The 24,885-nt window shown below is 48.7% G+C and overlaps 1 protein-coding gene across 1 annotated transcript in view; it reads left to right on the top strand.

Moving 5' to 3' along the window:
* LOC129708921 (plasma membrane calcium-transporting ATPase 1-like) overlaps positions 1 to 24,885 on the top strand; it is a 203,098-nt gene that overhangs the window by 147,099 nt on the left and 31,114 nt on the right. Inside the window, exons 9-14 of the mRNA XM_055654990.1 lie at positions 4,897 to 5,058; positions 6,077 to 6,291; positions 10,219 to 10,461; positions 13,070 to 13,311; positions 16,055 to 16,283; positions 22,185 to 22,364. Of these exons, the coding sequence (XP_055510965.1) occupies positions 4,897 to 5,058; positions 6,077 to 6,291; positions 10,219 to 10,461; positions 13,070 to 13,311; positions 16,055 to 16,283; positions 22,185 to 22,364 (1,271 nt within the window). The remainder of the gene's footprint in view (positions 1 to 4,896; positions 5,059 to 6,076; positions 6,292 to 10,218; positions 10,462 to 13,069; positions 13,312 to 16,054; positions 16,284 to 22,184; positions 22,365 to 24,885) is intronic.

The raw sequence follows: 24,885 nt of genomic DNA, 5'->3' as shown, positions 1-24,885 counted from the left end.
CTTGTATTTGCCCGTGATTGGTGAGGCCATGTGATGGAGTATTTTGTCACCATGGTCCTGGTTGTATGTTCAGATGGAAATGGTGCAAAGACGTTTTACGAGGATATTGCCAGCACTTGAGGGCCAGAGCTATAGGGAGAGGTTGTGCCAACTAGGACTTTATTCCTTGCAGCACAAGAGGATGAGGGGTGATCATCTAAAGGTGTATAAGACCATGAGGGGAATAGATAGGGTCTTTTCCCCAGTGTCGGGGAATCGAGAACCAGAGGACATAGGTTCAAGGTGAGAGGGGAAGAATTGAACAGGAACCTCAGGGGCAACGTTTACACACAGAGGGTAGTTTACACCCCAACGGTATGAACATTGACTTCTCTAATTTTAGATTGCCCTTGCTTTCTCCCTCCTTCCCCTCCCCCTTCCCAGCAAAGTCTTTCTCTCCCCCCCGATATCAGTCTGAAGAAGGGTCTCGACCCGAAACGTCGCCTATTCCTTCTCTCCATAGATGCTGCCTCGCCCCGCTGAGTTTCTCCAGCATTTTTTGGTCTACTTTGGGTTACATGGAACGAGCTGCCGGATGGAAGTACAGGGTCTTGGTGAGACCACACCTGGAGTATTGCGTACAGTTTTGGTCTCCTAAAGTGAGGAAAGACATTCTTGCCATAGAGGGAGTACAGAGGAGGTTTCACCAGACTGATTCCTGGGATGTCAGGACTTTCATATGAAGAAAGACTGGATAGACTCGGCTTGTACTCGCTAGAATTTAGAAGATTGAGGGGGGATCTTATAGAAACTTACAAAATTCTTAAGGGGTTGGACAGGCTGGATGCAGGAAGATTGTTCCCGATGTTGGGGAAGTCCAGAACAAGGGGTCACAGTTGGAGGATAAGAGGGAAGTCTTTCCCGACCAAGATGAGAAAATCATTTTTCACACAGAGAGTGGTGAATCTGTGGAATTTCCTGCCACAGAAGGTAGTTGAGGCCACACAGTTCATTGGCTATATTTAAGAGGGAGTTAGATGTTGCCCTTGTGGCTAAAGGGATCAGGGGGTATGGAGAGAAGGCAGGTACAGGATACTGAGTTCAGCCATGATTATATTGAATGGCGGTGCAGGCTCGAAGGGCCGAATGGCCTCTACTCCTGCACCTATTTTCTATGTTTCTATGAAAGCTAGGGCATAGGAAATAGGTAACGTTTCGGGCCGAACCCCTTCGGGATTCGGCCCGAAACGTTGCCTATTTCCTTCGCTCCATAGATACTGCTGCACTACTGAGTTGGATGATCAGCCATGATAATATTGAATGGCGGTGCAGGCTCGAAGGGCCGAATGGCCTCTACTCCTGCACCTATTGTCTATGTTTGTATGTTTACCTGATGCACCACTGTGATGCCCAGTTTAATGCATGGATGACATTACCTCCGGGTTGGTGCATTTAGGGGGTAGAGGTCGGTCTAAAAATAACGAGTCAGTCGTTCAGAAGAAAAGAGAAGAAAGCGCCTATTTTCTATGTTTCCTAGTAGTTGACGGAAATACTATCACAACATTTAAAATAGACATTTGGACGTGTACATGGCTAGGAAAGATTTGGAGGGATATGGACCAAATGCAGTGTAGAAGGGGCCATCTTGGTAGGCATGGGCAAGTTGGGCCTTGCTGTATGAATCTATAATAGACCTCAGGAAGTCTTGCCAGTGTTGGGCGTTGGTGGCTCGATAGCAATGTCACCGTTGGCTTTGTGAGGCACATGGCTCAACAGGTAACACATCAGAAAGTCTTAGTGTTCAGGTTCCTGACAACAACTTGTATTTATAGTGTAAGCGTGACACCCAAACGAGTAGAGGATAAATAATTAACTCGTGCTTCCTCACGAAGGCACTTGGTGCCCAAACAGAGAAAGCAATCCTCTTTGGCATCGGTTACAAGGCTTTCCATCCTTACCAAGGGCATCGGCAAACAGCAGACCCAGTCTCACCTTCAACTGAAGGTGACGAGCGGAACGCTAATATCTCACCATAAGGCAGCTCAGCGAGTCATGTGGAGGAGGGAACCACAGATGCTGGTTTAAACCGAAGATAGACACAAAAAGCTGGAGTAACTCAGCGGGACAGGGCAGCATCTCTGGAGAGACAATAGACATGGCTGTCTACCCTATTCATGCCTCTCGCAGTTTTATTCACCCCCATCAGGTCTCACTAGACAATAGACAATAGGTGCATGAGTAGGCCATTTGGCCCTTCGAGCCAGCAACGCCACTCAATGTGATCACGGCTGATCATCCCCAATCAGTACCCCGTTCCTGCCTTCTTCCCCATATCCCCTGACTCCGCTATTTTTAAGAGCCCTGTCTAGCTCTCTCTTGGAAGTTTCCAGAGAAGGAATGGGTGACGTTTCGGGTTGAGGCCCTTCCTCAGATTCAGAGTCTGAAGAAGGGTCTCGGCCTGTTCCTTCTCTCCAGAGATGCTGCCTGTCCCGCTGAGTTAGGCCAGTTTTTTGTGTCTATCTTCAGAAGTTCACGTTGCTGTTCTATCGGACTTTGGCCGGGCCGCATGTGGACTATTGCGTGCATTACAGGAAGGATGAGGGTGCAGGGAGGAAGGTTTACCAGAATGCCACCGGGATTAAATGGTATTAGACACAGGGAGAGGTTGGACAAGACTTGGGTTGTTTTCTCTGGAATGTCAGAGGTTTAAGAATAAGGGGTAAGCCATTTACAACGGAGACGAGGAAACACTTTTTCTCACAGAAAGTTGTGAGTCTGTGGAATTCTCTCCCTCAGAGGGCGGTGGAGGCAGGTTCTCTGGATGCTTTCAAGAGAGAGCTAGATAGGGCTCTTAAAGATAGCGGAGTCAGGGGATATGGGGAGAAGGCAGGAACGGGGTACTGATTGTGGATGATCAGCCATGATCACATTGAATGGCGGTGCTGGCTTGAAGGGCTGAATGGCCTCTACTCTTGCACCTATTGTCTATTGTCTATTGTCAATTGAGACCTGAAGGGGGTGTGTAAAACTGTGCGAGGCATGGATAGGGTGGACAGCCAGTATCGTTTCCCAGGGTGAAAGAATGAAAGACTAGAGGTCATCTCTATAAGGTGAGGGAGCAAAGTCTAAGGAGGCTAGTTGTGCGGGGGCAAGTTTTTGTGCCCAGCGGCTGTTGGGTGCCTGGAACGCGCTCGCTGCCAGGGGTGGTGATGGAGGGAGATGCGATCGGAGTGTGTAGGCGTTGGTCTTGGCCTCATCATGTTCGGCACAGACATTGCGGGCCGAAGGGCCTGTTCTTGTGCTATCCTGTTCCATCTTCTCTGTGGCCTTTGCAGTTGTGTGAGAGGGAGAGAAGCTAATCCTACAGTCAGGCTGTTAGTGAGCTGCAAGTGCCCAAAATAGTCACTCAGACAGAGACTTATGAGAAGGAGTAGGTGACGTTTCGGCTTGAGACCCTTCTCCACACCTTACCTGCTCTTTGTACCCTTCCATGCCTCTAGTTCCCCCCCCTCCCCGCCTCCCCTGACTCTCAGCCTGAAGAAGGGTCTCGACCCGAAACATCGACCACCCCTTCTCTCCAGAGATGCCGCCTGTCCCGCTGAGTTGCCCCGGCATTTTGTGTGCCCTTCCTCGGTGCAAACCAGAGTGGGGTAAAGGATCGATGTCCAGTTATAGTTGCCGCCTGGTTATCCATGGAACGAATCCCGCCATTGACCCGAATGCCTGTCTCGCTACCTGATGTCGAATGCCAAAAGGCCGAGGAGATGGGCGGCCAAACCCCGACGGCCATTTGTCGGCCGTGTTGTACAAAGTCCTTCCTTCTCTTCGCGAGGAGGTTGCGGCCATTTTAACGCCGTTCCCTTTCTTCATGTTTTACTCTGTGCTACATGTTCCATTCGCAGACGCGCGCTAAATATCCGTGGTTTTTGTGTGTCTTTGCTGTCTTCAGAATGATTCTTGTAACCGTAACATCATTTGCATCTGTGGCAAACTTGGGTGTCGATCTTCTCTCTCTATCTCTCTCGCTCTCTCTCTCTCTCTACCTCTACCTCGATCTTCCGCCCCTCGCGTTTGACCATTAAAGTGGGAGTTTGATCTGTGAACGTTTCCGGTTTAGAAAGTTCCCCCGTGTGTGTGTGTGTGTGTCCCCCGACCCTCGACCCTCGACTGCGAACGAAATGTGACCTCGCTGACGTGTAGCGTTCGCAGTCAAAATCATAAACGCAATGACGCCATTTTGTTCCGCGGTGCGGGTACACTGTGGTGACTTGCGATCTGCATCAATGAACGAATCCAAGGACACAGATAAAATTACAAAGCCTTAGAGGCGTTATTTTTTTTATAAATAGTTGCCCTGGCCTAACCCAATCAGGAGTCAAATTACCTAGGCACCCCCTTCTCAATGCAATACTTATTTGGAGATGTTTCTAAATCTCGATTCAAGTCATCATTTGGATATAGATTGTAGCTCTAGACATTAGCGCCATTCAAATGGAGCAATTTCGATCAATGAGATTTGCTATAGAGGCGGATTAATTTATTCCTTGCAGACGACTTTACAATTGAAACTTTGAATAGAACGAAGACCAAATTAGAGAAAAATTGAGATAGATTGTCTCAGCGACATGGTAGGAAATATCTTGCACTTGAGAGAAAATGGGAGGCTTAATTTTAATTCCAGCGTGACAGGGAATGAATCATTATCTATGTTTCCATAACTGGTCATTCTGTTGGAGAAACGTGGCTTTCCTATAACGGTTAAAATCCCGCTCCTTGACGTTCTGCCCGCGCACGCACGCACGCGCTCACGCACGGGCACGGGCCAGGCGTTTCGCCTTTGTCGGTAAAAAAAGGTTTGGCCGTTGGCCGCAATTGTTTGCAACTGTGTGTGTTTTTCTCCCGGTGTGTTGGCACCAGCTAAGGCCCAGGACGGCGTGGCGCTCGAGATACAGCCGCTGAAGAGCGAAGATGGCGCCGACCCGGAGGAGAAGGAGAAGAAGAAGTCGAACATCACGAAGAAGGAGAAGTCGGTCCTGCAGGGGAAGCTCACCAAACTGGCCGTGCAGATCGGCAAAGCAGGTACGGTGAATCCGACTCCGGCAAATCGCGCATAAATGTATTGTCGTCTCAAGCCCGTGATGTATTACAAAATTCTTAAGGGGTTGGACAGGCTAGATGCAGGAAGATTGTTCCCGATGTTGGGGAAGTCCAGGACAAGGGGTCACAGCTTAAGGATAAAGGGGGAATCCTTTAAAAACCGAGATGAGAAGAACTTTTTTCACGCAGAGAGTGGTGAATCTCTGGAACTCTCTGCCACAGAGGGTAGTTGAGGCCAGTTCATTGGCTATATTTAAGAGGGAGTTAGATGTGGCCCTTGTGGATAAGGGGATCAGGGGGTATGGAGAGAAGGCAGGTACGGGATACTGAGTTGGATGCAGCCTGATCATATTCTGGCGGTGCAGGCTCGAAGGGCCGAATGGCCTACTCCTCTAATTTCTATGTTTCCTATGTATTCATGAGCTCATGAGGTATTGGAGCAGAATTAGGCCATTGACACACGTGACAATGAAGATTGCCTCTCTCCATCCTCTCCCCCTTCCCAGTTCCCCCACCAGTCTGACATTCTATCTCTGCTGTCCTGTCACCATCTCAAAGCCAACACCGACTATTCTGCATCTTCCTTGATCTCCATCCCCTTTGAACAATTTTCACACCTCACACTTCCTTATCTCTGTACCTCCCTCTCCCCCTGGCATCAGTCTGAAGAAGGGTCTCGACCCTTTCCTTGCTTCTCACCAGAAACGCTGCCTGTCCCGCTGAGTTACTCCAGCATTTTGTGTCTACCTTCGATTTAAACCAGCATCTGCAGTTCTGAAGAAGGGTCTCGACCCGAAACGTTGCCTATTTCCTTCGCTCCATAGATGCTGCTATACCCGCTGAGTTTCCCCAGCATTTTTGTGCATGATTTCTGATTTTGGATGATCAGCCATGATTATATTGAATGGCGGTGCTGGCTGGAAGGGCTGAATGGCCTACTCCTGCAGCTATTTTCTGTGTCTCTCAACTTAATTCCGATTGTATTCTCCTCCCCTCCTAGGTTTGCTGATGTCGGCCATCACAGTCATCATCCTCGTGTTGTACTTTGTCATCGATACCTTTGGAATTCAGGGCCGCCCGTGGCTGGCAGACTGCACGCCCATCTACATCCAGTACTTTGTCAAGTTCTTCATCATCGGGGTGACTGTACTGGTGGTAGCTGTCCCAGAGGGGCTGCCACTGGCCGTCACCATCTCACTCGCTTACTCCGTAAAGGTGAGACCTCTTGTGTGGTGGACTCCAGGGTGAGTCTGTGGAATTCTCTGCCTCAGAGGGCGGTGGAGGCCGGTTAGTGTGTGGGAATCACTGGTCGGGGCAGATGAAACATACAAGATTATCAAGGGTTTGGACACGCTAGAGGCAGGAAACATGTTCCCGATGTTGGGGGAGTCCAGAACCAGGGGCCACGCACAGTTTAAGAATAAGGAGTAAGCCATTTAGAACGGAGATGAGGAAACACTTTTTCTCACAGAGCGTTGTGAGTCTGTGGAATTCTCTGCCTCAGAGGGCGGTGGAGGCCGGTTGCTTTCAAGAGAGAGCTAGATAGGGCTCTTAAAAATAGCGGAGTCAGGGGAGAAGGCAGGAACGGGGAACTGATTGGGGATGATCAGCCATGATCACATTGAGTGGCGGTGCTGGTGCTGGCTCGAAGGGCCGAATGGCCTCTACTCCTGCACCTGTTGTCTATTGTCTATTGAGGTCACGCTGTATCACTCTACAATTAGGAGATGGTAAATTTTCCAATTTACTTTGTATTTCTCGGCCTGACTATTATTTCTGGCTGACTTTGGTTCTGCTGATGGGAAGGGGGCGAGGGAAACTCAAACCTTGGTTCAGTTTCCTTTGTCCTTCACTTGCAGATCGATGCAGTGTTTTTCACACAGAGAGTGGTGAATCTGTGGAATTCTCTGCCACAGAGGGTAGTTCAGGCCAGTTCATTGGCTATATTTAAGAGGGAGTTAGATGTGGCCCTTGTGGCTAAGGGGATCAGGGGGTATGGAGAGAAGGCAGGTACGGGATACTGAGTTGGATGATCAGCCATGATCATATTGAATGGCGGTGCAGGCTCGAAGGGCCGAATGGCCTACTCCTGCACCTATTTTCTAATGCTTCTATACGGTTTCTATTCCGGGAGTTCATATACGCAAGATTAAGACGTGGGAGTGGAAAGTCCAGGATTGGGGGGGGGGTGCAAAGATTTGGGGGGGAGTCAGTAAACCCCACGACAGAAGGGGGAGGAGTTGTACAGTTTGATAGCCACAGGGAAGAAGAATCTGTGGCTTTAATTCATCTTTAGTTTAGTTTAGTTAAGTGGATACAGTGCGGAAACAGGCCCTTCGGCCCACCAAGTCCGTGCTGCCCAGTGACCCCCGCACACTAAGACCATCCTACGCCCACGAGGGACAATTTACACTTATACCAAGTCATTGTTATTTCTACAGCACATTTAAAAAGCATCTCTCGTTGGCCAAAGTGCTTCACATTGATGGAGGTACTAATGTTATACACCAGTGGTTCATAGATTAAGTACATACATCACTACATACATGTAGCCCTCGCTCAGAGGACGTCAAGAAAGGTTTGAGAGTAAAGATGAGTTTTTAGTCTCGACTTAAAGGAGTCGATGGAGGGGGCAGTTCTGATGGGCAGAGGGACGCTGCTGTTCCATAGTCTAGGAGCTGCAACCCGATGAACCGACAAACCTGCACGCCTTTGGAGGGTGGGAGGAAACCGAAGATCCCGGAGAAAACCCACGCAGGTCACGAGGAGAACGTGCAAACTCCGTACAGACAGCAGCACCCGTAGTCGGGATCGAACCCGGGTTTCTGTGAGGCGGAAACTCTACCGCTGCGCCACCGTGCCACCCGCCTCAGTTGACGGAAGTCTTTGACACACTTCCAACACAAGAGTAGAGTTTGATAGATCTCCAGGGACTTTCCCGTTTCCTTAAGACTGATGATCTGCTTCTTGGTGTCATTAACTCGGCCGGGAATGCATTAGATCTCCTGGCCTTTCGTTTCCTTTTTCTTTGGTGCAATGATTGTGGGACATTAGTCACTGCACTGACATGTGTGATAAATGTCTCTCCAACTCCCACCCTCCCAACCAACTACCGTCCTTGTCCAAGCGATGCATTCATTCATATCGGAACTTTCGCAGGACAGTCGACAATAGACAACAGGTGCAGGAGTAGAGGCCATTCAGCCCTTCGAGCCACCACCGCCATTCAATGTGATCACGGCTGATCATCCCCAATCAGTACCCCGTTCCTGCCTTCTCTCCATATCCCCTGACTCCACTATCCCTAAGAGCTCTATCTAACTCTCACTTGAAAGTATCCAGACAACCGGCCTCCACCGCCCTCTGAGGCAGAGAATTCCACAGACTCACAACTCTCTGGGTGAAAAAGTCTTTCCTCAACTCCGTTCTAAATGGCTTGCCCCTTATTCTTAAACTGTGTGTGGCCCCTGGTTCTGGACTCCCCCAATATCGGGAACATGTTTCCTGCCTCTAGCGTGTCCAAACCTTTAATAATCTTATATGTTTCAATAAGAATCCCTCTCATCCTGCTAAACCCCAGAGTAAACAAGCCCAGCTGCTCCATTCACTCATGTTTCCTGCCTCCAGTGTGTCCAAGCCCTTAACAATCTGATATGTTTCAAGGGACAGCGGTAGAGTTGCTGCCACACAGCGCCGGACACACGGGTTCGATCCTGACTATGGCGACGGTCTGTACGGTGTTTGTCCGTTCTCCCCGCGAGGCCCAGCGTGGGGGGGGGAGGGGGGCAAGATCTAAGGGGTACCACAAATAGAACACATTAAAAATGGTTCGTGTTAAAACGGAATCATTTGTAGCCCCGTCAGCGCCCTTTAGGTAGCGGCTCTTCGCATACCGTGGCTACGGTGCGCAAAACAAGGAATGTCACCGCGGCGATCACGTTTCGATCATTCATTCATCCATTCAGCCTTGGAGGGCACCCACTGCACACAGTGCCTCAGGAAGGCCGTCAGCATCCACAAAGACTCCTCACACCCTTGTAATCGTCTGTACGAACTCCTACCTTCCGGCAGACGTTACAAGGCCTTCTACGCCCGAACCTCCAGACTCAGGAACAGCTTCATCCCCAGAGCTATCGCTGCTCTGAACCGGCCCTGCTGAGTGTCCCCACCCCACATGAACTGTATTCACGCACATCGACCCGGCACAGACATATTTACATTTTAGACTGTTTTACTGGGTTAAAAAAAAAATTATAAATCATGTTTCTCGGGATATCTAAATATTATTAGTTATGACTATCAGTCGCAAACCAAATCTCGTCGCACCTATGTGCAATGGCGGTGCTGGCTCGAAGGGCCGAATGGCCTCCTCCTGCACCTATTTTCTATATTTTCTATGTTTCAATGACAATAAAAACTATTATTATTAAGGGGACATGACTTGAGAATTAAGGGACAGAGGTTTAGGGGTAACATGAGGGGGAACTTCTTTACTCAGAGAGTGGTAGCTGTGTGGAATGAGCTTCCAGTGAAGGTGGTGGAGGCAGGTTCGTTTTTATCATTTAAAAATAAATTGGATGGTTATATGGACGGGAAAGGAATGGTGGGTTATGGTCTGAACGCAGGTGTATGGGACTAGGGGAGAATATGTGTTCGGCACGGACTAGAAGGGTCGAGATGGCCTGTTTCCGTTATTGCTGTAATTGTTATATGGTTATTAATAACGACAATTGATTTCAGTTCATGACGTGGATAGAGCTACATCTCCGAATACAGATTTGAAAAATTCTCTTTTAAGGGGCCTTCTCTTCTATTTCTACTTTCCACTTTCTCTCTTCCTTTTTTTATTTTTTATATACACACTTCACGTTTTTCTACTCTCTACCATCTATTTTTCCACTTTTTCCCCTTTCTATTGTTTTCTTTTTCTTGTTCTGCTTACTTCCTTCTTATAACATAAAACTAGAGGTTGTACATAGAATGGATTACGGTATTACATAGTTGGCACCTAAAATTAGGTTCCACTGTACTGTTTTGTGCTGTATTAACTTCTAATAAAATTTAAAAAAATAAAAAAAAATAAAAATAACGACAATTGAACAGCTGTGCAGCGGGTAATCTTTCATCTTTCTGTTTTCCTAGAAAATGATGAAGGACAACAACTTGGTCAGGCACTTGGACGCATGTGAAACAATGGGGAACGCGACGGCCATCTGCTCTGACAAGACGGGCACCCTCACCATGAACAGAATGACAGTGGTCCAGTCGTACATCGGGGAGACTCACTACCGGCAGGTCCCAGCCCCCGATGCCATCTTGCCCAAGGTGTTGGAACGCCTCGTCAACGGGATAGCCGTCAACTCTGCCTACACCACCAAAATACTGGTGAGTGACTGCCGGCTGGAATGAGCTCCTTGTTCTGGAGTGTCGACTTGAAATGTTTGTCCAGCGGTCGAGAGCTAATGACAAATCTGTTCGTTTTGGAAGGAGTTGAGCGTTCAGTTTTTTCCCAAAGTGGTATCCTTGTATCCTCCAGTGCAAGTGGCCTTTTATGGTCATCTGTAATATCAGGCCAACCAGCCTGGCATAAACAGTATATACAAGATTGTCTCATGAACAAGACAAATGGCCGTAAGTCCACTTTTCACTGGTTTGTAAATCATGTAAAATGTGTGGGCGATTAGTATAATATATCGCGCTGAATTTGTTTAAAAGGACACAGAGTGCTGGAGTAACTCAGCGGGTCAGGCAGCATCTGTGGGGAACATGGATAGGTGACGTTTCACAGAGTGCTGGAGTAACTCAGCGGGTGCAGCAGCATCTATGGAGCTAAGGAAATAGGCAACGTTTCGGGCCGAAACCCGGAAGGGTTTCGGCCCGAAACGTTGCCTATTTCCAGAAGGATTTCGGCCCGAAACGTTGCCTATTTCCAGAAGGATTTCGGCCCGAAACGTTGCCTATTTCCAGAAGGATTTCGGCCCGAAACGTTGCCTATTTCCTTAGCTCCATAGATGCTGCTGCACCATAACTGAGTGGGTCAGGCAGCATCTGTGGAGAACATGGATAGGTGACGTTTCACAGAGTGCTGGAGTAACTCAGCGGGTCAGGCAGCATCTGTGGAGAACATGGATAGGTGACGTTTCACAGAGTGCTGGAGTAACTCAGCGGGTCAGGCAGCATCTGTGGAGAACATGGATAGGTGACGTTTCACAGAGTGCTGGAGTAACTCAGTGGGTCAGGCAGCATCTCTGTGGAGAACGTGGACAGGTACAAAGTGCTGGAGTAACTCAGCAGGTCAGGCAGCATCTATGGAGCTAAGGAAATAGGCAATGTTTCGGGCCGAAACCCACAAGGGTTTCGGCCCGAAACGTTGCCTATTTCCAGAAGGATTTCGGCCCGAAACGTTGCATATTTCCTTAGCTCCATAGATGCTGTTGCACCATAACTGAGTGGGTCAGGCAGCATCTGTGGAGAATGGATAGGTGACGTCTCACAGAGTGCTGGAGTAACTCAGCAGGTCAGGCAGCATCTGTGGAGAGAGGGGATGGGTGACGTTTCGTGTTGGAACCCTACCTCAGACAGAAAGGGGTTTCAGTTTTCCAATCTGAGGAAGATTTCTGACCCAAAACATCATCTATCCATTTTCTCCAGAGATTCTGCCTGACCCGCTGAGTTACTCCAGCACTCTTGTGTCTTATCTTAAGAATTTAATTGTGTAGGATGGAACTGCAGATGCTGGTGTACACCGAAGATAGGCACAGAGTGCTGGAGTAACTCAGCGGGTCAGGCAGCATCTCTGGAGAGAAGGAACAGGTGACATAGAAACATAGAAAATAGGTACAGGAGTAGGCCATTCGGCCCTTCGAGCCTGCACCACCATTCAATATGATCATGGCTGATCATCCAACTCAGTATCCTGTACCTGCCTTCTCTCCATACCCCCTGATCCCTTTAGCCAAAAGGGCCACATCTAACTCCCTCTTAAATATAGCCAATGAACTGTGTGGCCTCAACTACCTTCTGTGGCAGAGAATTCCAGAGATTCACCACTCTCTGTGTGAAAAATGTTTTTCTCATCTCGGTCCTAAAATATTTCCCCTCTATACTTAAACTGTGACCCCTTGTTCTGGACTTCCCCAACATTGGAAATAATCTTCCTGCATCTAGCCTGTCCAACCCCTTAAGAATTTTGTAAGTTTCTATAAGATCCCCCCTCAATCTTCTAAGTTTCTATAAGAGGCAAGTTTCCCAGAGGCAATTCGGACTGTAAACGCCTATCTCACCAGGGACTAACTCTACTGAACGTTTTTCCTTCCATTATTTATTATATAAAAGAATATGTGTGTTATGATTGTGTTTATAATTTGTTTGGTTGTTTTGTTGTTTGTCCTTTGCACAAAAGTCCGCGAGCATTGCCACTTTCATTTCACTGCACATCTCGTATGTGTATGTGACAAATAAACTTGACTTGACTTGACTTGATAGACGTTTCTGGTCGGGTTAAATATCATGTTTGGCTCCATGTAGTTGAGGCCAGTTCATTGGTTATATTTAAGAGGGAGTTAGATGTGGCCCTTGTGGCCAAGGGGATCAGAGGGTATGGAGAGAAGGCAGGTACGGGATACTGAGTTGGATGATCAGCCATGATCATATTGAGTGGCGGTGCAGGCTCGAAGGGCCGAATGGCCTCTACTCCTGCACCTATTTTCTGTGTTTCTATGAAAGCTAGGGCATAGGAAATAGGTAACGTTTCGGGCCGAACCCCTTCGGGATTCGGCCCGAAACGTTGCCTATTTCCTTCGCTCCACATAGCTACTGCTGCACTACTGAGTTGGATGATCAGCCATGATCATATTGAATGGCGGTGCAGGCTCGAAGGGCCGAATGGCCTACTCCTGCACCTAATTTCTATGTTTCTATGTTTCTATGTCTATGTTTCCATGTGTTGACCTTGCTTGACCCTGGTTGTTGGCGTGTGCTTGGTCCCCGACAGCCCCCCGAGAAGGAAGGCGGGCGTGCGCGCCACGTGGGCAACAAGACGGAGTGCGCTCTGCTGGGCTTCGTGCTGGACCTGAAGCAGGATTACCAAGCCGTGCGCAACGAGATCCCGGAGGAGAAGCTCTACAAGGTGTACACCTTCAACTCCGCGCGCAAGTCCATGAGCACGGTGCTGAAGAACGCCGACGGCACCTTCCGCATGTACAGCAAGGGAGCGTCCGAGATCATCCTGCGCAAGTGAGCACTCTTCGCTTCGTTTACGTTCAGAGAATTCCGTGCCCATCGCAGTGTTTGCTTCGATAGCAGCACTTTTTGGGGTTTTTTTCAAATCAAAAATATGAATTCAAACATTGAAATAGTATTTTAATAGCACAATAAAACAAAATCAGAACGGTGATTGCAGCACCTTGCACTGAAAGGTTCTATCAAGAGGTTGTTGCAGTGAACAAGCAGTTGTTTTATTTAGACATTGCATGGTTGGTATCCATGTAAGTTTGAGCCTCTTAACATTTGTCACTGCTGCTGCTGCTGCTGCTGCTGAACAAGGGTGTTTTCCACTTTGGTGGCAAAAACAGGAAGGCAGATTACTATCTAAATGGCGTCAAGTTGGGAAAAGGGGAAGTACAACGGGATCTGGGGGTCCTTATACATCAGTCTATGAAAGTAAGCATGCAGGTACAGCAGGCAGTGAAGAAAGCGAATGGCATATTGGCCTTTATAACAAGAGAAGTCGAGTATAGGAGCAAAGAGGTCCTTCTGCGGTTGTACAGAGCCCTAGTGAGACCACACCTGAAGTATTGTGTGCAGTTTTGGTCCCCTAATTTGTGGAAGGACATTCTTGCTATTGAGGGAGTGCAGCGTAGGTTTTACAAGGTTAATTCCCGGGATGGCGGGACTGTCATATGCCGAGAGAATGGAGCGGCTGGGCTTGTACACACTCTGGAGTTTAGAAGGATGAGAGGGCATCTCATTGAAACGTATAAGATTGTTAAGGGTTTGGACACGCTAGAGGCAGGAAACATGTTCCCGATGTTGGGGGAGTCCAGAACCAGGGGCCACACACACAGTTTAAGAATAAGGAGTAAACCATTTAGAACGGAGACGAGGAAACAATTTTTCTCACAGGGAGTGGTGAGTCTGTGGAATCCTAGTGTTAGTGTGCGGGGTGAGGGCTGGTCGGCACGGACTCGGTGGGCCGAAGGGCCTGTTTGGGCGCTGTATCTTGAAGTCTAAAGTTTCCCACAGTAAAGTGTTCCATTTGCAAGGTTCCACAAGCTGGGTGTTTACACCTAACATCAACAGTGTTTAATTTTAGAGATTTAATGACCACATTTACTGTTAAATCCTTGTTATTTACGTCTTGTTCCGATCCAGCCAGAACTGTGATTTGTTACCTTGCATTCATTGTTGATACGAGCTATACTGGGCCTCCGTTAGAGTTTAGAGATACAGCGCGGAAACAGGCCCTGAGCAGCGAGCCCCGCACACTAACACTATCCTACACACGCCAGGGACTATTTCCAATTTCCAGAAGCCAATTAACCTACAAACCTGCACGTCTTTGGAGTGTGGGAGGAAACCGAAGATCTCGGAGAAAATCCACCCAGGTCACTGGGAGATCGTGCAAACTCCGCAGTCGGGATTGAACCCGGGTCTCTGGCGCTGTGAGGCAGCAACGCTACCCGCTGCGCCACCGTGCCGCCCTGGTCTTGAAATGACTTTTCAGTGCAAGTTGACGCAATCCAACCAAATACTGGGATGGACGCAGAATGACCAAACACTTCGGACAAAGATAGTTTAGACAATGTTGTTACGGCATCAATAAGCTGGTTGGCAGCAAAGGGGGTCAGGCATCTCACGGCCGAACCCTCGTCAGCGGTTACTAGGACTATCGCTTACTAGGACGTCCTGAGTTAAGGGGAGTGCCCTGCTGCATAAGCAGATCTCACCTTGAGACCAGGAGTCGACAGGTAGCTGCACTCCAGAGGTAGGCCTCCAGAGAACCGGCCTCCACCACCCTCTGAGGCAGGGAATTCCCACACTCACCACTCTCTGTGTGGAAAAAGTGTTTCCTCATCTCCATTCTAAATGGCTTACCCCTTATTCTTAAACTGTGTGTGTGTGGCCCCTGGTTCTGGATTCCCCCAACTGGACACCCCCAACATCGGGAACATGTTTCTTGCCTCTAGTGTGTCCAAGCCCCTTAACAATCTTATATGTTTCAATGAGATGCCCTCTCATCCTCCTGAACTCCAGAGTGTACAAGCCCAGCCGCTCCATTCTCTCAGCATATGGCAGTCCCGCCATCCCGGGAATTAACCTTGTATCAGCATCAGAGGTCAGGATCGAACCCGGGTCTCTGGCGCTGTGAGGCAGCAACTCTACCGCTGAGCCACCGCGCCACCCAGATAGTACAATCTTGAGCCAAGCGCAGTGCTGGAGGAAAACTCAAGTGGGTCAGGCAGCATGTGTGGGGAGGAGATTGTTAAGGGTTTGGACACTATAGAGGCAGGAAACATGTTCCCGATGTTGGGGGAGTCCAGAACCAAGGGCCACGCACAGTTTAAGAATAAGGGGCAAGCCATTTAGAACTGAGACGAGGAAACACTTTTTCACACAGAGAGTTGTGAGTCTGTGGAATTCTCTGCCTCAGAGGGCGGTGGAGGCCGGTTCCCTGGAGGCTTTCAAGAGAGAGCTAGATAGGGCTCTTATAAATAGCGGAGTCAGGGGATATGGGGAGAAGGCAGGAACGGGGTACTGATTGGGGATGATCAGCCATGATCGCATTGAATGGCGGTGCTGGCTCGAAGGGCCGAATGGCCTCTACTCCTGCACCTATTGTCTATTGTCTATTGTGGGTGGATGGCGTTTCAGGTCGGAGCCCTTCCTCAGACCGATGGTCAAAGGTGCCGGACGGATATCGTGCGTGCGGCCGATCTCGCGCTAAAAAATAAAACGCTGTCACGTTATTTTTTTTCAGGTGCACTAAACTAGTGAACAAGAGCGGGGACGTTGTGGCGTTCAAGGCGAGAGACCGCGACGAGATGGTGAAGAAAGTAATCGAGCCCATGGCTTGCGAAGGTCTACGCACCATCTGCCTGGCCTTCAGGGACTTTGTCAAAGAGCCGGAGTGGGACAACGAGAACGAGATTCTCAACGACCTGACATGCCTTACGGTGGTCGGCATCGAAGACCCAGTCAGGCCTGAGGTAAATAACTGGGACTCCAGTGGATGTGGGGAGGAGGTTTCCACTGGGGGGAGAGACTGCATCGCACACGGAGGTAGGGTAGACAAAAAATGCTGGAGAAACTCAGCGGGTGAGGCAGCATCTGTGGAGCGAAGGAATGGGTGACGTTTCGGGTCAGACTGAAGATGGTTCTCGACCCGAAACGTCGCCTATTCATTAGTTCTGCAGTATATCTCTCTCTTTGAAGGATAGTGGCCATTCAGTACAGGGGGAATTAAGGGTCATAGAGAGATACAGTGCGGAAACAGGCCCGACTTGCCCACACCGGCTACACTAGTCCCACCTGCTCGAATTTGACCCATTATCCCTCCAAACCTGTCCTATCCATGTACCTGTCTAACTGTTCCTTAAACGTTGGGATAGTCCCAGCCTCAACTACCTCCTCTGGCAGCTCGTTCCATACACCCACCACCCTCTGTGTGGAAAAGTTACCCCTTCTTTTCCCCTTCACCTTGAACCTATGTCCTCTGGTCCTCGACTCACCTCCTCTGGGCAAGAGCCTCTGGGCACTGACAGAGACATTCTAATCCTGCTTACAAATAAATATGAATCAAACTAGCATTCCAACCGAGAGTCCAGGGTCACACAGATGCCCTTCAAAGTTAAGTTAGTAATTTTCTGGTTTGCAAGTAGCGGTTTTGAAACCTCCAATTTAGGAAAGAGCCTGCCAGTGATGGTAAATAAAATAACAGCTTGCCAGCATTAATACCGAGGGAAATCATAGGTTGTAATGTCTCAGTTAAATTTAGAAAGGACAGAGTTAGTGGAAGAGACACACAATTCTTTTATTAGTCTGCAAAGTATAAGGTGTCAACAGCAAATGGCAGAGAGCAGTCACAGAGTCTCACCGCATGGAAGGAAACAGGCCCTTCAGCCCGACACCATCGTTCTAGTCGAAGATAGGTTTTTTCACACAGAGAGTGGTGAATCTCTGGAACTCTCTTCCACAGAGGGTAGTTGAGGCCAGTTAGAAACATAGAAACATAGAAATTAGGTACAGGAGTAGGCCATTCGGCCCTTCGAGCCTGCACCGCCATTCAATATGATCATGGCTGATCATCCAACTCAGTATCCCGTACCTGCCTTCTCTCCATACCCCTTGATCCCCTTAGCCACAAGGGCCACATCTAACTCCCTCTTAAATATAGCCAACGAACTGTGGCCTCAACTACCCTCTGTGGCAGAGAGTTCCAGAGATTCACCACTCTCTATAGTTCATTGGCTATATTTAAGAGGGAGTTAGATGTGGCCCTTGTGGCCAAGGGGATCATAGGGTATGGAGAGAAGGCAGGTACGGGATACTGAGTTGGATGATCAGCCATGATCATATTGAATGGCGGTGCAGGCTCGAAGGGCCGAATGGCCTCTACTCCTGCACCTATTGTCTATGTTTCTATGAAAGCTAGGGCATAGGAAATAGGTAACGTTTCGGGCCGAACCCCTTCGGGATTCGGCCCGAAACGTTGCCTATTTCCTTCGCTCCATAGCTACTGCTGCGTTGAGTTGGATGATCGAGATCATATTTCTTCGGTGAGGCTTAAGGGCCGAATGCCTACACCTGCCGTTATTTCTATGTTTTCTTTAGACACAAAAATGCTGCGACTCTGCGGGACAGGCGGCATCCCTTGACCGATGGGTGACGTTTTGGGTCGAGACCCGGAAAAACTTAAGTCCCACGGCGTTTATTTTCTGCGACTGGGATCTTTGACGCGTCCGAAAAATTAGCGGCGTGATATTTGACGCGCGGTATTTCCTCAAGTGTCGTAAACATTTTTCTTTGTCGCCACTGGATTTTGAAATAAATGTTCAAACTCTTTTGGCGACACCGATATGATACCGGCAGTCGCCGAAAATCATCGCCAAGTGGGACTGGCCCGTTCGTTTTTAGTTTTAGAGATGCATCGCGGAAACAGGCACTTCTCCAGCCCGCCGAATGGCGATCCCCGCACACTAACATTATCCCACACACACACACTAGGGACAATTTTACCATTTTAGGGACAAACCTGCACGTCTTCGGAGTGTGGGAGGAAACCGGAGCGCCCGGAGAAAACCCAGTCAGCACGAACAAACTCGGGCACGGACAGCGCCCGTAGTCGGGATGGAACCCGGGTCTCTGGCGCTGTGAGGCAGCAACTCTACCGCTGCGCCACCGTGCTGCCCAATAGTTCAACACTGTAGTGCTTGATTGGTCACGTATGTGACCGCGAAGTGAAATACGTTTTACATAGATTGCGCGATTTTTGGCGCCGTTATTCATAGCCCAAAGTCCGCTGTACTGGAGCGGTTCCCGTAAACCGATATCCCTCTCCTCTCCTTGTCCGGTTATCTCTGTGGCTTTGAAATTTCCCTCCTGGAGAGAAGGTTCTTTCTATCTTTTAAAATCTATTTATTCATTTTTTTTCAAAAGCAAAAATCAAAAAGAATAATTATAAACATAACGGTGATATTGATACATTCAAGATTCAAGATTCAAGAGAATTTATTGTCATGTGTCCCTGTATAGGACAATGAAATTCTTGCTTTGCTTCAGCACACAGAACATAGTAGGCATTGACGACAGAACAGATCAGTGTGTCCATATAAATATATACATAAGGATCAGGGTTACATTAATGGTAGACAAAATGTGCTGGAGAAACTCAGCGGGACAGGCAGCATCTCTGGAGAGAAGCAACTGGTCCAGACCCTTCTTCAGCCTGAGGGTGAGGGGAGAGGGAGACACAGAGATATAGAAGGGTAAGGTGTGAAAATGAGAGATCAAGGGGGATAAATGTAGAATGGATCATTGTTAGCTGGGGGGTGAAGGTGGCAACGAGGCACACAAAGTAATATTTAATCAGGAGAATCAGACTGGTGGGAGAACTAGGATGGGAAGGGGCAGAGAGAGAGGGAAAGCAAGGGCTACTTGAAGTTAGAGAAGTCAATGTTCACACCGCTGGGGTGTAAGCTGCCCAAGTGAAATATGAGGTGCCGTTCCTCCAATTTGCGCTGGGCCTCACTCTGACAGTGGAGGAGGCCCAGGACGGGAGTCCCAGGTCAGTATGGGAATGGGGAGGGTGGATGTCCTGGTCCCTAGGGAGTCAGTCCCCAGTGTGTGTAGGATAGGAGTGATGGCTGGACTCGGTGGGCTGAAGGGCTGTATCGCCAAATTGAACTAAACCAATCAGGTGGGATTTTCCCCGCTGAGTTCTTAGAATAAAGGGGAGGTCATTTAAGACTGAGGTGAGAAAAAACGTTTTCACCCAGAGAGTTGCGGATTTGTGGAATTCCCTGCCACAGAGGGCAGTGGAGGCCAAGTCACTGGATGGATTTAAGAGAGAGTTAGATAGAGCTCTCGGGGCTAGTGGAGTCAAGGGATATGGGGAGAAGGCAGGCACGGGTTATTGATTGGGGACGATCAGCCATGATCACAATGAATGGCGGTGCAGGCTCGAAGGGCCGAATGGCCTCCTCCTGCACCTATTTTCTATGTTTCTATGAAAGCTAGGGCATAGGAAATAGGTAACGTTTCGGGCCGAACCCCTTCGGGATTCGGCCCGAAACGTTGCCTATTTCCTTCGCTCCATAGCTACTGCTGCACTACTGAGTTGGATGATCAGCTATGATCATATTGAATGGCGGTGCTGGCTCGAAGGGCCGAATGGCCTACTCCTGCACCTATTTTCTATGTTTCTTTGTTTCTATGAGTTACTCCAGCATTTTGTGTCGATCTTCGATTTCAACCAACATCTGCAGTTCCTTTCCTCGCACGGGTGGGATTTTTGTCCTGTCTTTTCTGATCGGGCTGGAGTTGAAGTCTTCTTAAATGGTTTTTTTTTTAATTGAAGTAGTGAACAACGATAATTACGAGCCTGGCGAATTGATAATTTATGAATCGATGCCAATTGGTCTAAATAATATATATATCGCCATGTACCTGATACCTTGCCTGATGTCTTTGTTCCTAATTTAAATTCTTTTCAAGTCACATGCTGAACTTGCTCACAGCACGGACAGAAATGCTTATTAACTATAAATAAACAGGTCCACAAACTGTTTGGTTCCATTATCCCGTGGAAGATAATTACACCTCTGTCAAATAACTTTATTCCTGGATGAAAGGTGTTTATTATTTCACGTCGACCTATGTTCCTGTTTATTCCCCTTTAACCGTTTCGCTGCCGGAGAGACGAGTGGCCAGGCGACGTTTTGGGTCGGGACCCTGCTTCAGAATCCCCCCACCTGAAACATAGTCTGTCAAAGAGTGATACAAGCCTGGAAACAGGACCTTCGGCCCAACTTTTGCCCACACCGGCCAACGTGTCCCATCTACACGAGGCCCACCTGCCTGCATTTGGCCCACAGCCCCTCCAATCCCGTCCCATCCATGTACCTGTCTAAATGGTTTTTTTTAAGTTTAAGAATAATATCATCCCCAATCAGTACCCCGTTCCTGCCTTCTCCCCACATCCCCTGACTCCACTATCTTTAAGAGCTCTGTCTAGCTCTCCATTGAAAGCATCCAGAGAACCAGCCTCCTGAGGCAAAGAATTCCACAGACTCACCACTCTCTGTGTGAAAAAGTTTTGTCCTCATCTCCGTTCTAAATGGCTTACCCTTTACTCTTAAACTGTGGCCCCTGGTTCTGGACTCCCCCAACATCGGGAACATGTTTCCTGCCTCCAGCGTGTCCAAACCCTTACTAATCTTATAATATTAGTTTCAATAAAATCGCCTCTCATCCTTCTATACAAGCCCAGCCGCTCCATTCTCTCAACATATGAGGTGATGTTTCAGGTCGAGACCCTTCTTTGGACAAGACTTTTCACTGTACCAGTACACATGGCAGTAATAATCGACACTAAACATAAAACATAGCTTTTTACTGCATCTATGTACAGGTGATAATAACAAACCTGGCACTATTTTGTCTGATGAAAATTCATATAATTGTGTAAAATTCCCCCAGAACCAGGGGCCACAGTTTAAGAATAAGGGGTAAGCCATTTAGAACGGAGATGAGGAAAGACTTTTTCACCCAGAGAGTTGTGAGTCTGTGGTATTCTCTGGGCTTGTACACTCTGGAGTTTAGAAGGATGAGAGGGGATCTTATTGAAACATATAAGACTATTAGGGGTTTGGACACGCTAGAGGCAGGAAACATATTCCTGATGTTGGGGGAGTCCAGAACCAGGGGCCACAGTTTAAGAATAAGGAGTAAGCCATTTGGAACGGAGACGAGGAAACACTTTTTCACCCAGAGAGTTGTAAGTCTGTGGAATTCTCTGCCTCAGAGGGCGGTGGAGGCAGGTTCTTTTTAGATGCTTTCAAGAGAGAGCTAGATAGGGCTCTTGAAGATAGCGGGAGTCAGGGGATATGGGGAGAAGGCAGGAACGGGGTACTGATTGGGGATGATCAGCCATGATCACATTGAATGGCGGTGCTGGCTCGAAGGGCCGAATGGCCTCTACTCCTGCACCTATTGTCTATTATTAGCAAAATAGTGTGAATAATCTTGGTTTGACGTTTCTTGTGCGGTGTTTGGTGCTGATGTTTGCAGTTATGCCCTGGCTGTCTATCCATTCTGAACCTTCTGAATCTTGTAGTAGTCGGCAGTTCAGTACTCTGCATATCGCCAACTTGGGCAATTTAACATTTTTATCAAGCCATTTAACCTACAAACCTGCACGTCTTTGGAGTGTGGGAGGAAACCGAAGATCCCGGAGAAAACCCCACGGGGAGAACGTGCAAACTCCGTACAGTCAGCACGGGTGGTCGGGAGCGCTGCATTTTTCTGTAAGGCAGCAACTCTAACGCTGTGCCACTGTGACTGCCCATTGTGTAACTTGTGTGTGTGTGTGTGTGTGTTTGCCGTTGCAGGTCCCAGATGCTATAACCAAGTGCCAGCGGGCTGGGATCACAGTGCGGATGGTGACGGGCGACAATATTAACACCGCGCGGGCCATCGCCACCAAGTGCGGCATCATCAGCCCCGGCGAGGACTTCCTGTGTATTGAAGGCAAGGAGTTCAACCGGCTGATCCGCAACGAAAAGGGCGAGGTGTGTGGTGTGTTTTTTAAAAATCAAAAGTATTGATTCAAACATACAAATAGTATTTGCAACACAATAAAACAAACCAGAACCCACCGCCATAGCACACGACAAAACAAATATACTACTCGAAGGGCTGAATGGCCTCCTCCTGCACCTATTTTCTATGTTTACTAAACAAAATTCAAGTCAAGTCACTTTTATTTATATAGCACATTTAAAAAACAACTCTCGTTGGCCAAAGTGCTTTATATTTGTTATAAGAATAGTATAACAGACAACAGTGGTTCATAGATGAAATACAAACATCACTACATACATATAGCCCTCGCTTAGAGGACGTCAAGAAAGGCTTGAGAGTATATATATTACAATTCTTGTCCAGGATACATTCCACGCCCCGCGGTGCCCAATGGTCCCGGAAATCCCCCAGCGGGTAGTATCTTTCTAGTAGCACCCGGGCGCAGACGTAACCCCGGAAAAGGGGCAGTCAGGCAGCCGGCTCGGGCAGAGCCTTCTTCCGCCTGGCGCCGTGACTTGCGGATGGCTTAGCTTGGCCAGGCCCAGGATTCCTCACGGCAATTTGTTGACCCACTCGGCCGTGGCTGGGTAAATGATGAGTTGGCCCCGGGTGCTGGACTGCACACAAAGCCCAGCCGGCGGGGCCAGCTGAGGAGTTTTGGCCCGGGGGCCGTGCGATATCGCGCGCCAAGTCCGGCGCTCCATGAGAAGAAGGGGATGTGGTGGTGGTGGTGTCGGTGGTCAGCGAAGGTCCGAAGGTCGGACAGCTGACCGGGCTGCCGACTGACCGACCGACGGGGCCACGGGCGAGGCGCTGCTGCTGCACTCCACGGGCTGCACTACGTCGGGACGGGTGAGTCGGGGGCCGGACGACCCGACAGTCCCCTCGACCCGAGTAGTAGCGGTCAAATACGGGACAAGGGCGGTCCCGTACGGGACAAACCAATTTAGCCCCAATATACGGGATGTCCCGGCTAATACGGGACAGTTGGCAACACTAAGTATAACCGAGTTTAGAAGGATGAGGGGGGGGGCCTCAGGGAAACGTACAGAATAGTGAAAGGCCTGGATAGAGTGGATGTGGAGAGGATGTTTCCACTAGTGGGAGAGTCTAGGACCAGAGGTCACAGCCTCAGAATTAAAGGATGTTCTTTTAGGAAGGAGATGAGGAGAAATGTCTTTAGACAGAGGGCGGTGAATCTGCGGAATTCTTTGCCACAGACGGCTGTGGAGGCCACAAGTCAGTGGATATATTTAAGGCAGAGATAGATAGATTCTTGATTAGTACGGGTGTCAGGGGTTATGGGGAGAAGGCAGGAGAATGGAGTTAGGAGGGAGAGATAGATCAGCCATGATTGAATGGCGGAGTAGACTTGATGGGCCGAATGGTCTAATTCTGCTCCTATCACTTATGACCTTATAACATAGCAGAGGTCTGCTGTGGTGCGGGGACATCCCTCCTAGAACATCGCAGGAACAGGAACAGGAACAATGTCCAATATTATTCATAAGTTCATAACTTATAGGAGCAGAATAAGACCATTCGGCCCATCGAGTCTAGTCCGCCATTGAATCATGGCTGCTCTATCTCTCCCTCCTAACCGCATTCTCCACTTTCTTCCCATAACCCCTGACACCCGAACTAATCTATCTATCTCTGCCTTAAAAATATCCACTGACTTGTGGCCTCCACAGCCGTCTGTGGCAATGAATCCCGCAGATTCACAACCCTCTGACTAAAGAAATTCCTCCTCATTAATGTCCCAATTGTCCCGTCCTCTAGCAGTTCCTGACTCTTTTAAACCTCTTACATATTTGCGGTGTTGAGTCATAATTTTACACACTTCTATCAGGTCTGCTGTCAGCCACCGAGTCTCCATGGAAAACAATCCAAGTATGTCCCATCACTCCTTCTAGGTAATGCCCTCGAATCCAGGCATCATTCTCGCAAAAAATGTAGAACCAAGGGTCCCGGCCTGAAACATCACCAATCCATGTTCTCCAGAGATGCTGCCCGATCCACTCAGTTACTCCGGCACTTCATAACATCATTCATGGTGTTCTGGTTTCATTGAGATAGCCTCTCATCCTTCTAAACTCCAGAGTGTACAAGCCCAGCTGCTCCATTCTCTCAGCATACGAGAGTCCCGCCATCCCGGGAATTAACCTGGTGAACCTACGCTGCACTCCCCCAATAGCACGAATGTCCTTCCTCAAATTAGGGGGGGGGGGAAGCAAGGGTGACGAAGTTAGATAAATTAGGGTTGAATCTGAAGAAGGGTCTCGACCCGAAACGTCACCCGTTCCTTCTCTCCAGAGATGCTGTCTGTCCCGCTGAGTTACTCCGGCGTTTTGTGTCTGTCTGCTGGGTTGCCAGCTGCCCACGGAAGCTGGCCCTTCGGCCCAACTTGGCCATGCTAACCACGATGCCTAACCCAGTTCATTTGCAACGTTTAACCGCTTGTGTAAACATGTAATCAGCGATTTGCTTCATGAATCTCGCTTTGTT

Source organism: Leucoraja erinacea, chromosome 24, assembly GCF_028641065.1.
Source record: "Leucoraja erinacea ecotype New England chromosome 24, Leri_hhj_1, whole genome shotgun sequence".
Lineage (NCBI taxonomy): Eukaryota > Metazoa > Chordata > Chondrichthyes > Rajiformes > Rajidae > Leucoraja > Leucoraja erinaceus.
The sequence above is the reverse complement of the archived record's forward strand: the minus strand, read 5'-3'. Positions and strand labels throughout refer to the sequence as shown.